This window comes from Pocillopora verrucosa, chromosome 4, assembly GCF_036669915.1.
Source record: "Pocillopora verrucosa isolate sample1 chromosome 4, ASM3666991v2, whole genome shotgun sequence".
In the NCBI taxonomy this organism is placed as follows: Eukaryota; Metazoa; Cnidaria; class Anthozoa; order Scleractinia; family Pocilloporidae; genus Pocillopora; species Pocillopora verrucosa.
In genome coordinates, this window is record NC_089315.1 from 10,071,491 (window position 1) to 10,085,528 (window position 14,038).

The following is a 14,038-nucleotide window of genomic DNA, read 5'->3' on the forward strand; positions in this document are numbered from 1 at the left end:
GCTCTCGGTATTCAAGCCTTGTAACTAAGTAAACTTGATTCTACCAATTTCCAACTGATGTAATTGGTTGATACACTATCTTATTACAGGCCTTAATGATATATCGGCCCACAATGAAATGCGTAAATCAATCAAATACAAGCTAACCATTGATTTTCTCCTTAACAATTTCTTAAATTCGTCACAAACAATATAGGCGCCCTGTAAGACCATTAATCGTCCTATAATTTTCCGCCAGTTGATTAAAGTTGTACCCCATAATAACAACCGAATTTAGAGAACGATAACTATCTGGTAGAGGGAAAGTAAATTTTTAAATGAACCGCTCGGTCGCGAGACAGACAAATTCTGGGATTTCACTGACGTTAAACTCTTTGTGGTATGTTCAAGTTACTCTGACCTCTGACAATAGCAAATCAGTTCTCTTGATTTCCCCCATATACGATCTATTACCAGTGTTAATTTTATTCATATTTCATTTGTGTTGTTACGAGTTACCTTGACGGCCAGACCGGTGCTGGAGTGTCATCCGACATGCGGCGAAGATACCTGTTTGCGTCTATTGTATGATAGCGTTAAACTCTCCAGTGTGGAAAAATTTACCTGAACATCGTAAGTCGTTAATATTTTAGGGAAGGACTATCTCAAATTGTAATTTGAGAAAACACATTTAAAGTTTGTTTACGTTCTGAATCGGAATTCGAAATAGATTTGCCGTAAAAATGGATTGACCTTAGAACTAATATTTTAAACAGTATTAAGCTTAGATGATCAATTATCCAACGGTTGAAAATGTGGCAGATTTTGACTCTCGCTTTGGTAACTTTTTATCCCTATTTTGCCGACTCGCGGAAGAACTCGTCAATTGGTGCCCGCTCAACTGGGTAGGTCGTTTCTTCCTTTTGTCAGCTTTGCGTACCACTTGAGAAACTCCATTAAGTCCCTCTCTAATAAATTCTCTCGGCACCTTGTATACATTTTCTCTTTAACCATGTACAGGATTATTGTGGTTAACTAGTGTGGCATTAGTTGTCTATTAAAATGCAGCGCCATCTTTGCATGGTACAAGTTGGTGCATTTATTTTTTATAATTGAAAAATCCGCGGAAATGAAATTTGCTTCAGTAGAGTGATGGCAGATTTCAAACATTAGGGCAAATTTTTGAATGCAGAGTTTGGACTGAATAAGAGCTGTTGCTTTCAAGACTAATACACACATGAAAAACTGTCTTCGACGCAGATTTCACTAAGTTGGTAGTTATATCTGTGATAGACCATTGATAAACGATCGACACATAGGTTTCCTCTGATAACTGTGCATGCAAATGCTATCGTCGAATAGAGATGCTCAGAAACGAAAATTATCTGTATTTGGCAACGTTTGGTAATACAGGTAGAATCGTGAGCGCCTGAAATTCTGAGCCGAGTGTGTCATATATTTGAAATTCTGTACTAAGTTTAAATCCCCTTGTTACTGGACATATTCACACTACCGTTTATCATAATTTTTGTCTGCCACTTAATAGCGTCATACAGGATTGCACATTTTGGTTTAGTGCTTACTCAGTGTGTATCGCATTTAATATTTCTTATAGAGGACACAACCCCTCGTTCGTTTGGGTAACTCATGAGCCATTTGCCTTCTGGCAGGATAAAGATTTGTATAAAAGCATCAGTGATCTCAGTGTCACAGAAGACGACATTAAAAAGGCAATCCACATAAATGACATTACTGATCCTTGCCGTGTGACGACACTGACGAACAAAATATTCCGGGGTGAGCCTGTCAAAATGATTGTGATTGGTGGATCAAATTCAGCCGGTGGTGGAATAAAAAATCACAGGCGTTTATATCACCAACTGTTCTCTCAGTGGTGGGACAAAGTGATTTCAACAACGACTGGCTCCAAGTTGACGGTAGAAAATTTGTCACTTGGAGGGACAGGAAGCGATTTCTTTACATTTTGCCTGCAGAATTTCATAACAACAGATGATGAACCAGATGTGGTGTTTATCGAGTTATCAGTAAACGATTATGGATGCATACACGGTGCAACAGCGCGGCCCATGGAACTCCTCACGCGACGAGTATTATCCCTGAAGTCATTTCCATTAGTTCTGTACGTAAGCTTGGTTGATTTGGTCAAGAAGGGTGCTTCTCTTAGCACTGCTAAGAACCCAAGATGTCATAATTTGGAAGATTTGGGACAACACGAGCTCGCAACTCATTACGGAATTACCTTGCTAAGCTGGCGTGACATACTTTGTCCAGTGAATTCAGCTAATGGCATCCGAAAAGCCATCATACGGCCGGGAATGGTTAATGATGATCATCTGCATATTGATATTAAAGGACACGCTCAAGTGGCTCTCATGCAAATCCGTTACTTTCAGAAGATTCTTCAACGAACGAGCCAGCAGCTGTTCTGTGAGAAATCTCCAATGAAGGACCCTTTATTTACCAGCAGCTCGATACTGGTTACAAACCCTCATTGTTGGGCATCTACAAACCCAAGATGGGGAAAATCCACTGTGCACCAGTCTCTTGATGTAAAGGTCAACAAAAAACGGCGCTTCAGCGAGCTTCCATTAGAAAGCATCAAAGCAAAGATGGGCTTTCCATCAGACCGTCGAACTGATGCGTTCGGTGGCTGGGTGTCTCTTCGACAAGGAAGCTTTATAGAGTTCTCCTTACAAGTTCCACCCAAGAAATGGTCTGTAGGTATCATTTTACGAAGAATGAGGCAAAATTCGGGTCGTGTAGTGATGTGGCTCGACAAAGACAAAAAGAACGCGGTAGCCATAATTGGGAAAGCTTTCGGTAACGTTCATTATCAAACTCGTGTTTACATCGTGGCTTCAGACGTGCCTCAGGGCCGTCATACAGTTAGCTTGGAGTCTCAAGGTAACAAAGCTATTTCTCTTTTAATAAACGGCATCGTGTTGGGCCCTGCAGGGGTTAAAGGATTTAAAGGATATAAACCTACTGGAACTTTAGAAAAAGTTTGGAGTCTCGAGGACTACAAAAAGTTTAAATTATAATCCAGAATATGAAGTCGATATTTTGAAATGAGGGAAGAAATAAAAAGACAACTATGTAGTCTATTCTCCTTTGGAATTGTGGGTTAAGATACCGGTGTGAATGTTCAATCATTCCACCTTTTTCTCTGATTTTAGTAAAAAATACCTTTCCATACCTGCTGTTTTCAATTTTTTTTCTACCTTTCACAGATAGAGACAGACGTGTTTTAGAGTCAATGGCTATTGCGATATGACTCTGTAAAAAAAAAACGTCAGGAGACGAAGGCTTTATAGAAAATAACGTTATGAACGTTTAAACCCTTAAAATTTATTTGTAAAGGTACTATTCTTGGATATTTCTTGGATTGCATTGTCCGTATAATCATGTAATCATCTAACGTCACCCTGAGGCATCGTTGATGTCTATGAGGCAGAAGTCATCGCTAACTATTACTAGCCAAACTTTTTGGTAAATTCATATGCATTATTGTGCTTTTTAAAATGGCAAAAAAGTTTTATTTATGAGCTGCCTTTAGTTTATGACCTTATTTTATAACGACATGTTATCCTTTCATGCTCATAATTTTTCTGGTAATATGTAAATTGATTTTTCTTATATTCTAACCTGGAAATTTTCCTATCTCAGTATTATATTTGAGCTCATGCAGAATGTCAAATGAAAAATATATGAAAAGAATATAAATCATGGGAAATAGTTTGGAAAGTACTTGAAAGTATAATAAGGCATGGAAACGTAATTACTGGAAGTTCAGCTGGCCAATGAACGACAGTTTGAAAGGTTCTCGAACTCCCCATATTATATAATTAACGCCCTAGGACAACATGGACCTTCTGCTTCCTTGATATTTCTCACGCACTTCTACCGCGAGCTTGAACGCATGAACCACGTGCATTACACATACTTCATCAGGAATCTCTTCCAGGTCGGAGCTATCGTCAAAAACCATTGATAAGTACTCACTGAGGCTGAAAACGGAGGAAGTAGTTAAGTATTTCCTGAGAACAATATTGAGTAAACAGGCTATCAGAAAAAAAAGGTTGCCGTTATTCATGGTAGTGAAAACACTGCTTATACTTCATTGCACGGTTATATACTTTTGTTTGAAAGAACTTTTGCTATGTAGATTCATCTATGCTTTACGCAGGAATTACCTCAATTTACTTCTTGTGTCTTCTTCATGAGCCAGCACTAAAGCGATGACCTCGACAACTCTACTCAAAAACAAATCAACCTTCATTTTTTTCAATGTTGCACTGAAGCGTGTGACTGCAAGTCGCGGCATCTCTTGTTTATAAATTTTTGGTATCTTCTCAAATGGATCCTATAGAAATTGAAAAATATAAAATCGGTTTAATTTGAACAGACAAATAAAATCAAGGTCGAACCTACTTAAAATATTGAAAATATTGGGTGAGAAAGGGATTACATTCATCGAATTTGATTAAAGTTTCCTAGAAAAAGGTGCCTGTTCATTCTTAAACAAGAATTTCGCTCGCGCCACGGCGAGTGTAGACCACAGATCCAAAATGTGACCCAGACAGCAAGACTGTTGAGCCTGAAAGATAACAATAATGTATATAGTTCTGCAAGGAAACTCCATACATCCGTGGAGTATGTTAAACCATTGACAAATCAAAAGTCTTTAACAGTATTCTGTCAAGATTCGCAGAAAAGTGGATTTGTTCCCCGGCCATCCATTTAAAGGCACAAAGAAGCAGTAAATAGATATGAACTAAATTCAGTGAACGTAATATGAAGCTGAGCAGGATTTTCACTTTGTATTCCAGGCAAAAGATTGAACTTTTTCCTATTCACTAGTTAGTTAATTAGATTTTGGATTCTACACTCAAAATTGGGTGAGATTAAATTTATTCATATCATGCTTCATTATAGTTTATCTACTTGGAAAGATAATTGTTACTGTAGCTTCACAGATGTTTTCGTTGCCATCACAATTAACATTCATAACAAGTTTCATTTAATATAGAATGTTTCAAGAACTTTCTTCCTTTCTCGTCAATCTACCATCTACTTTGTTTCAGGTAATTATTTGAATATGTGAGCAACATTTATTTACATGTGACAGGATTTTCAAGCTGAAGGCGGCCTTAAAAAAGGAGTGAAGTTGACAGTAACAATTAGGTCACTAATTTGAAAAATTGAGCACTTGGTAAATACACTCTGGCTTGAAATTCTGATGATTACAGTTTGCTGGGGTAATTGAAATGTCCGTCCATAAGCAGGAACCTTCCACATGACCTTTACAGTCATATGCTACGAGATAACTTTAGAAAAATGTATTTGTGCCACTAGAACTATTGTATGTGCAGTTACCACCTACTGATAAAAATTAATGATTTCCTGTAAGCATGAATGTTTGGGAGAGGTTTTGGTGGTGATTGACCCCTTTTTGCTACGATAAATAGGATTTGATGATTGTAATGTATATCTCTTAGGTTTCAAACTTTCAGCTTTGTATTAATTGTAACCGTTTACCATATCTATTTTTCTGTACCCTAAGCCCTAAAAAGTTGAAGCAAGTGACTCAATAACCCGACTTCCTTTGTTGGGAATTGTGTAATTATATAATTTTGTTTTGTAAGTTACCACATTGTAACAACTAATGCTATTAATTTGATTGCATTAAATACTATTGCTCAAGCTTTCATTAATGTATAGTGTTTCTTGACAATGCTCATACCCAAATTTAATATTGATATAAGGAATTGGTCACAAGATATGTGAGTTTTAAAGGGTAGGAATCTGGAAAAGCAAGGATCTTCCTTTAATTAGGACTGAAATTAATGGGGGCCCTCCTATTTTTTAATTCATCTTTTTACTTTGACCTGCCTCCTCTCCTGTAATGTTTAGGGCACATACATGAAGAGAATATTTTCAGTATTTTGATGCATGGAAGTTAAATTTATTGGCATCCACATTGATGCACAAGGGAAAGAATATAAGTGCCTTGGCTTATAGGTTAAAAATCGAAATAAGAGAGTTGTGCAGACCATATCTTACTTTTTATCCTCCTCTGGATATTTACTCAAACAACGTAGTCACTCTCAGTCTTGTTCACTCTCACTTTCCACTAAGTGTGTGAAAAGATGATAACCTCAGTATTTTTTTTAAATGAAGAAAGGAAAGCCTACCCTCTTACTACAGATAGTTCTTTTGTGCATCATCAGTACATACCTGGTCTAATTTGAAAATGAAGTTGATTGTTACAGGTAGGCTAACCTTATAATTTAGTTGTGAAAATTTCTTGAACCTGGCAGGCTTGAACTACAGGTTTATAGGAAATTTGCATGCGCATGTGTTTTCAACATATAAAACCGGCTTATGACTACTTCGAATTACTTTACTACGTGCCGCAAAGGTACAGGTAGGTGTTGTAAAAAAGTTTGCTTAGCTTTTCCATTAGCAAACATTTCTTTTTCTAAAAATTTTGTTTATCTGGCCTATGATGAATTCTAATTTTTCAAACAAATTTTATATTCTTTTGAAGTAATTATTCATGTAAATAAAACAATTATACATGAAATCTTGCAGATGTATGGCACATTATTTTTTTCTTCTGATCTTAATAACATTTCATTATGTTTCAGGATTGGTACTGGCTTTAAAAGTATAGTCAAACTAAAGTATTGGGCACAGCCTATGCATTAAATGTATGTAATAAAATAATGTATTCTTCTTAAAACTAGTTTGTCAGAACAAGAATGAGCGGAGTTGCTAAGACCATGGATTGTTAACTTAAAGACACCTACATTATATGCAGTTACAGCTGAGGTTACTGAATTAAATAACGAAAAAAATCTAAAAAAGACGCCGTGTAGCCAGAGGACAATCATAAAACAGGAATTGCCAAAAGAGGCTAAAAAAAGGTTAAAACAATTACAGGTTCAAAAACGAGTTGAAAATTACTTTTCTTTTAATTTTTATTCTAAACAGAGGAGGTTGAAACGTTAGGGAAAAACGGTGAGGCAAGCAGTCATACCTGGCAACTTCAAGAGGAGATATAGGAGAAGCCCACACAATTCTGGCGGGTTGAATTTCCGCACAGCCCCATAATATTGTAAAACAAATCTGTTTTCCCAATGGCAATGTATTGTTTTTGTCATTGTTTTCTCTATCCAAGAACTGAATGCATAATTAAGTATGGGGCTGTGCGGAAATTTTCCCTTCTGGCATATTGTTTTACCGACTCACTATTCACTCGTGAATACTCTTTATATTAACCAGTGATGTCTTGACGCGAAGTAGTTTACCATTGTTTCTTTCAATTTGGCTCTTTTTCCCAAACCAAAATTATCAGTCACAATGAGTAGAATATAATTTCAACTGATGGTGACATCGCACACTTCATCTGAAGAAGAAAAGATTCCCTATCTTCGAAAATTTGCTCAAAACATCTATGACAACAACGAAGGTCCTCAACTGCTTGAAGATACCACTGATTAGCGTGCGTATTAAACGCCTTGCAAGTTGTGAGAACTTCGTCCCCAGGTTCCAGACCTCGTCAATTCTACCCTTCGTACCCACACCCCGGACTGGTACCTCGATTCCCATGAAGAAACTCTTCTACAGCAAGTGCTGAAGAGCTCTATCACAATTTTCATTATAACGAAGGGCTGGAATATAAACTAACAAGAGCTCCGCTTTTAGGCTTGGCTAAATCTACATATTAACATGCGGGAAGGTTGCATTTGATAAGGTTTAAATCGCGCGTAAAATGATCCTGAAAGGAACCTTTTCGTCGCCAAAACTACAGCCTTAAAAATAATTTCATCGGTAATTTTTTCTATCATATAATGATAGAAAAATATCTCTGGATATTGACGTTTGTTTCTATCTACTCAGTGTAAAGAAACTCTAAGCGGATGCCCACTGATGTTACCGATGCTCTTCTTGAAATATTTATTAAAGAAGGAAAAATGGACAGACCCAAACCCGAGTAATTTCTCAAAATATCCCATATATGAGTTAATAAATGACGCAATAATTTTATCAAATGAAGGGAGATAAGTTTGCCACATTGTTGAATCTATCATTTCAAACAGCTTTATGTGGCAGTTGAGGATGATCCACATCAACGACGAAACAGAAGAGTTTCGCGCCTTCAAATGGCCAAGCACTGATATTATGCCAACGCACTTTGGCCGGAAACCCTTCAAGCATGCTCACGTTCCTCCTCTTCACTTCGAATTTTAACATCACCCTCCCTCCCTCTGCAACCCCCCTTGCATTTGATGCCAATCAGATGTCGTCTCGCTCATTTCCGGAATAGCGACTCACTTCCAGCTGAATTCTGAGAAACGATGTCATTTCAATGCGATTGCACGTCATGCCATATTCTGTTCGATGGCTACGTATCGTTGCGACATAAGTAGTGTTTAAACAACGAGATGCAGCCTTGATAATACACGATGAAGTGCTCTAAATGTAAATTCAGTCATTTGTCACCTAAATTCCAATTCTGCCCGGGTTGTGGTGTTAGACTGGAACACGGTCAAGATAACCCACCGAAGGAGCAAAAGATCGCATCAGCTGTTACGAGCGAGCACCCGAAAGGCGATGGAACAGGGGAAAAATATGACACCGGAACAAGTGAGGAACAAGTCAGAGGTAAATTTTCGGTTACAAGGTGGTTCTGTGGATGTAAACCCTGCTCAAAAGTTTAAATTGATGTGTGATTTAATTTTCTTACGCTTGATGACTAATTTACTAAGTGTTTCATAGGAAGGAATTTGGTTATTTTTATATTAGTTAGCTTAGAATTTTAATATGAAAAGATCTTAAATTGCCTTCTATTTTTAATTATGACCGAACGTTGGATTCATGATCATAAGGATAGATTATTCCTGCCCTTTCGAAAGTGAAAGTGCTTTCAAAGCGAAATATTTCCTCATGGGCGTATATTAATAAGCCACCCTCGAAAGCTTTCTACGGTAACAAGCTATGAAGTTTCCGTATCCGCTGTTAATGTACTTTGACTACCTTTCACATCAAATCATACTCATATAGTAATACATTGATGCTTGCGGATTTATCAGCAAAATTTATCCCCAGAAAACAAGGAATTTGCAAACTAATTACTGTGAATATATGAAAACGCTACTACTAAACCATGGATCAGCGGACCGTAGAACCTCCGGAACAAGCGGAACATGCGGAACCACTAATTTTTTGTTAAAAAAATAATAATGAAATAAAATTAAAGCTAAAAATACCTTAGCACTGTTCAAAATTTCATTTTTGGGTTTAAAGAAGATAATGTTAAAAGAGAAATGTGTTTTTTTTATCTACCTTGTTGTCCAGCCACAGGAAACCTAGGTTCACACAGTGAGCCTTTGTGAATATGCAAATATGTTCACGTTGAAGTAAAAGGTGAAATGAAAGGATTTGCATGGAATTCAACAATTGTGCTCTAACCTTTAAAAGATCTGAACTAGTTTTGAATAAGAATAAATTTACCCCACCCAAGCGTTTATTATTTTGTATTGTGTGAATTTCTTGGGCTGAGTAAAGGAAATTTATCTTGGTTTTAGTTCATCTGCATAGCCCTCTACATAATACTTTCAAAGATAGGTCTGTGAGTGGCACAAACCAAATGAATCCGCTCTAAACAGTCTGGACACCCTGATCAACCTAAAATCTTGCAGGCATGTAACTGAAGTCATGTGTAATTGTGTCCATCATTTATTTAAAAAATACCCAAATGCTCATGAGCAGGAAAATACATATCAGAGAAGGAAAACTTACAAATAAACTCACAATAAAGAGAAATATTTACCTTAACGGTGCAAAGCTTTAAGGGCAAAAAATCACAACCCTGCTTCTTTAAAAGTTGACTTAAAAATTGATCCAGAGGGCTAAATTTATACACAAAACCTGGCAAATTTCTTGATATAATTACATAACATCACACAATAGTAAAAACACCAAACACAAGTACATGAGATATCTAATGAAGGTAAAAACACTTGCAGGTAATTAACAGGTAAATGAAATACACACTAAGAATTATATTACAACAAGTTTTGCAATAACAATGCATTACAGGAGATGATGTTACTTAATGCTGCTGTTCTTCATTCCAGAGTCATGTACAATGAAATGCAATTAAAGGCTGCCAATTTGAGCTTAAAGAATTATTATTCTTTTACAAAGAATTTAGGGTTCCACAGATTCCAGACTGGTTCTGTGGTCTGCCGATACACAGTTTAATAACACCTTCTGAAAATTATATATGCCAACTTTGGATTAAGAAATGAATGGGAAAGCACTCTTTGCAAACTGTTTTTTAGCTTGATGTCTCCAATTAATTTGGAGTGATATGATTTTTTGACACTCAGTGTAGTCTGGCCAATCCAAATTTGAGTGTATTTGTATCAGCCGAGAGTTGTATTTGACAAATATCTTGGCATTACTAGTCATGTCAATGTTGTCTATAAGTCCACTTTTTATCAACTTAGTCATATAGCTAAAATCAGAAAGTTCATAAGTCTGGAGTCTACAAGGATGCTCATATACACATCTGTTACCTCCAAGCTTGATCACTGCGATTTCTTGTTGTATGGTGGTACAATGTCAGAAGTTAAAGTATGTTCAGAATTCTGCTGCGTCGGTAATAACATCCCTTGCGAAATGGCTTTTGGAATTCCCAGGAATTCCCAACCATAACAACTCTGGTTCTAAAAACCTAGAAATTCCTAGAAATTCCCAGAAATTCCCAAAAATTCCAAGTTTATAGCCAACAGGACTTGGAATTTCTAGGAACTCCAACTCAGAGAACCAATGACTTTCCCTGAAAAGCTGTAAATCTAAAAAATTCCTAGGAATTTCTGGGAATTTTTGGGAATTTTTAGGAATGTTTAAGAATTACTGGGAATTTTAAGCAAAAATTTGAGGCTAATGATAAAAAATAAATACTTTAAATTAAAAAAACCCAGCTAAAATTCAAGTATTCAATGAAATTTATTTAGAAGTCTATTAAAATATTTTTGATTCATTATTAACATCAATGTGTGGTAATATTAGGATGGAATTTGATTTTTCTTTTCTTGAAAACTTCATACGGATTAATCCTCAATTACAGCTATTCATATAAAATAGTCCTAATCAATCATTAAATTGGTTTGACACAAATTGTGAATAAAATCTGTTGATTCTTTTCCATAAAATACAATATCTTAAATTATATTTGAAAACCAAGCACTCTTAGGAGTGAAGGGGTTAATTACAGACAAATAAAATTGATTTTTTGATTAAAATCTTGTTGTAACTGTAACAATAAATTAGAATGAAGTTATCCTAAACTGCAAACTTAGCTGCTGTTTGTATTTTTTTCCTGGGCTCACAATGAGTTGGCCTTGAATGAGGTTGTCTACAAGAAGCTTGACCATTTTGTATCTGGGTTCCATGACATCTGAATTTGAAAAAAATAATATATTTAAATATACATATTTAAAGCTCAGACCAGGCTTTTAAGATGGCCATGAGGAAAAGGGCATTCACTGGATTCTCAAATTGAGAAATCTCTGTTATATTGAGTGACTTTTATATTGGAGTTTGTACATCTCTCTCATAGATTTTACTAAAAAAGGGCTGAATACATTATTTTGTTTTTACCAAGGAGGGCTTCTTTACGTAATAAGGTTTGTTTAATAACAGTTCCTATTATGAATCTTGAATGTTCCCAAACGTGACTAGAGGAATCTTGAAACCTTACTGATAGGTTTATTTCATTGTAAAGCATAAGCTTAAGAAACTGCGGCATGCAAGTGACCGATTCGATACTCAGAATTAGTCTAGTTTCAGTTGCGCCGAGCGTTATGTAAGCTTAATTCAACCCACTACATCTATTCTTTTAAAGGATTTTGATCACGTAACGAATATCGCAATTTTTACTCACCACAAACTTTCAAAATCGTAGCTTTACAGATGGCCACTCGTCCTTTGTTTGTACCAGTCAATATGTCAACTGTTGTCCCTTCTTTTAACTCCACGGCGTCAACGACTTTCATTTCTTTTACAACACTCGCGCTGTTCTCGTTTTGCCATTGAACCACAATAAAAGTTATCTTTAGAAATGTTATATTAAGCAAAACAGTTGAGAAAAGCGATCAACCGATGAAAAGTACATTCAAAGATGAGCGCCAAATGGAGTCTTCTTTGTTTCCGATCACGGGCATGATCACGTGGATCTTTTAGGACTTGTAATTGGCTAGCAAAGTGAATCCGCTGACTTGCCGATTGTAGTGTTAAGAGAAGCGCACAACTTTGTTTCGACTTCTCCGACCGGTTCTCTGCTTTTAGACGATGGATACCTTGGTGATATAAATAATGATGTGAGCTCACTCTATGTAGAAATAATCGACAAGAATCGATCGTATTACAAATGCACGATTTGTGGCCGAAAGTTGTCGAGGAAACAAAGACGCGAAACTCACTTGAGTTGTGTTCATGGCAAAGGTGAAATACAAGCCAATCACAGTTTTGAATGCGACTACAAATCGTCTTTTACCCTCATATTTATAAAAGAAGGATACCACATTAGGAAGTATAAGAGATACATAGATGATCCCAGTGTACCAGTACCTAAATCTACAAAGCTTGACCGTAGCAAGCGTTCAGCAACATGTTCCAACACCGCCATCTCGATTCCTCAGTCAGTCGTTTCCACTGAACTTAAAGCAGTAGTGACAACAGAGTAGAGTGCGTCTTACAAAGGAGAAGCATTTGCACAAGAGACAGAAGTAACTGTATGCGATTACAGAGGTGCGTTGGAACTCTGGTCTACAAATTGTTATGCACTGTCCGAAGTATAAAACAATTTTGTTGATAGCTGACAGACAGAGAAGAACAGCAAGTAAACTTTAGAGCTGTTATTATTGAAGTGTGACTTGCAATTTTCATTTTTATATAAAGAAGGACTTGTATTTTGGACCAAAAATAAAAAGATGTAATATTTTTTGGGAGATTCAGTGATTGGGACATTTAAGAAATTAAGTTATGAAAGGAAACTTGGTTGGTACTTCTCACTACTAACAAGTCTTGCTGACAAATATTTTCAGATCAGAGCTTCAAATAAAGTAAATTGAAGATGTCATTTAAAATGTGTTTTTTCTCAAAGGGCACATTGACTACCTCTGTCTTGTCTGCATGCCAAATGTTTGTGGTATTGGAACTCTTACAAAAATGTTTTGTAAGAATAAAAACAGCAAAACAAATTACAGCAATAAGTCACGAAAACAGAGCAAAAACTGAAAAAAAAAACAGCAACAACAATCATGAAAAAAGAAAGATTAATTAGGTGTTGAATTTGTTTGTCTAAGGCATGAAATTTCTACTAAAAATTGTCAACAAAAAGTCTCTGACAGTGTTTGAGGCAACTGAGCTTGACTGTTCCAAGGTTTTCTAACAAAGGCAACCAGTAATGTAGGTTAGGGAAGTAACTTATGTTCATAACTTACAAAGTTCTTTAAGTGTTGGTAACAATGTAATTATTATTAATTATTGTGGAAGTTGTGTACCAAGGAACAGCCAATGAATGTTTGATGATTTTGGCACATCAGTGAACATGAGACATTAATTTGCATCACAATAAAAATATTTTTTGATCATGGAACCCAAGAGTCCTTTGAGGTTAGAAAGCAAATCTGCGATATGAGTACACTAGATTAATTGGCAATTTCCATTTAACATAACTGACAGCTGGTTCATGAGAAAATCCATATTAATGTAAAGATTTACTAAAACTTAGTTTGAATAATAAATTCCATGATCTTTAAGTTACAAACATATACATGTATGTATATCTCTTGGTAAGTTTTGTATAGCATACCTTTTATTGAGCCAAAGTTTTAAGCCTCTGAAATTACTCCTTTTCTTAAAACCTTCACATTCAAGGTATTGAGAATTTCTTAGAATTTATGTGGACCTCAGGGTATTAAAATTGCCTCAAATTCAATTGCCAAGAAATTCCCAAGAG

General features: G+C 36.1%; 2 protein-coding genes across 4 annotated transcripts in view; both read left to right on the forward strand.

The window, feature by feature from the left end:
- The first annotated feature begins 493 nt into the window (after nt 1–493).
- On the forward strand, nt 494–3,116 carry LOC136280526 (uncharacterized). 2 transcript variants are annotated; one of them, XM_066165862.1, is made up of 2 exons: nt 494–612; nt 1,595–3,116. In XM_066165862.1, exon 2 carries the CDS (start codon nt 1,791–1,793, stop codon nt 3,039–3,041), a length of 1,251 nt encoding a protein of 416 aa, XP_066021959.1. In that variant the 5' UTR covers nt 494–612; nt 1,595–1,790; the 3' UTR covers nt 3,042–3,116. The 2 variants fall into 2 exon arrangements, with proteins under 2 accessions (XP_066021959.1, XP_066021958.1); XM_066165861.1 differs by lacking the exon at nt 494–612 and adding an exon at nt 700–884.
- Nucleotides 3,117–8,364: 5,248 nt separating this feature from the next.
- LOC136280501 (E3 ubiquitin-protein ligase rnf213-alpha-like) overlaps nt 8,365–14,038 on the forward strand; it is a 184,377-nt gene continuing 178,703 nt past the window's right edge. For both annotated transcript variants that reach the window (XM_066165803.1, XM_066165804.1), the window contains exon 1: nt 8,365–8,670. In XM_066165803.1, coding sequence (XP_066021900.1) covers nt 8,472–8,670 — 199 coding nt within the window. In that variant the 5' untranslated portion in view covers nt 8,365–8,471. The remainder of the gene's footprint in view (nt 8,671–14,038) is intronic.

Bases quoted from the DNA above. Each gene is read 5' to 3' on its own strand.
- LOC136280526 (XM_066165861.1), top strand. From the start codon at position 793: ATGTGGCAGATTTTGACTCTCGCTTTGGTAACTTTTTATCCCTATTTT. The intron at 885-1,594 runs GTAGGTCGTTTC...TATTTCTTATAG, and splicing joins ATTGGTGCCCGCTCAACTGG to AGGACACAACCCCTCGTTCG.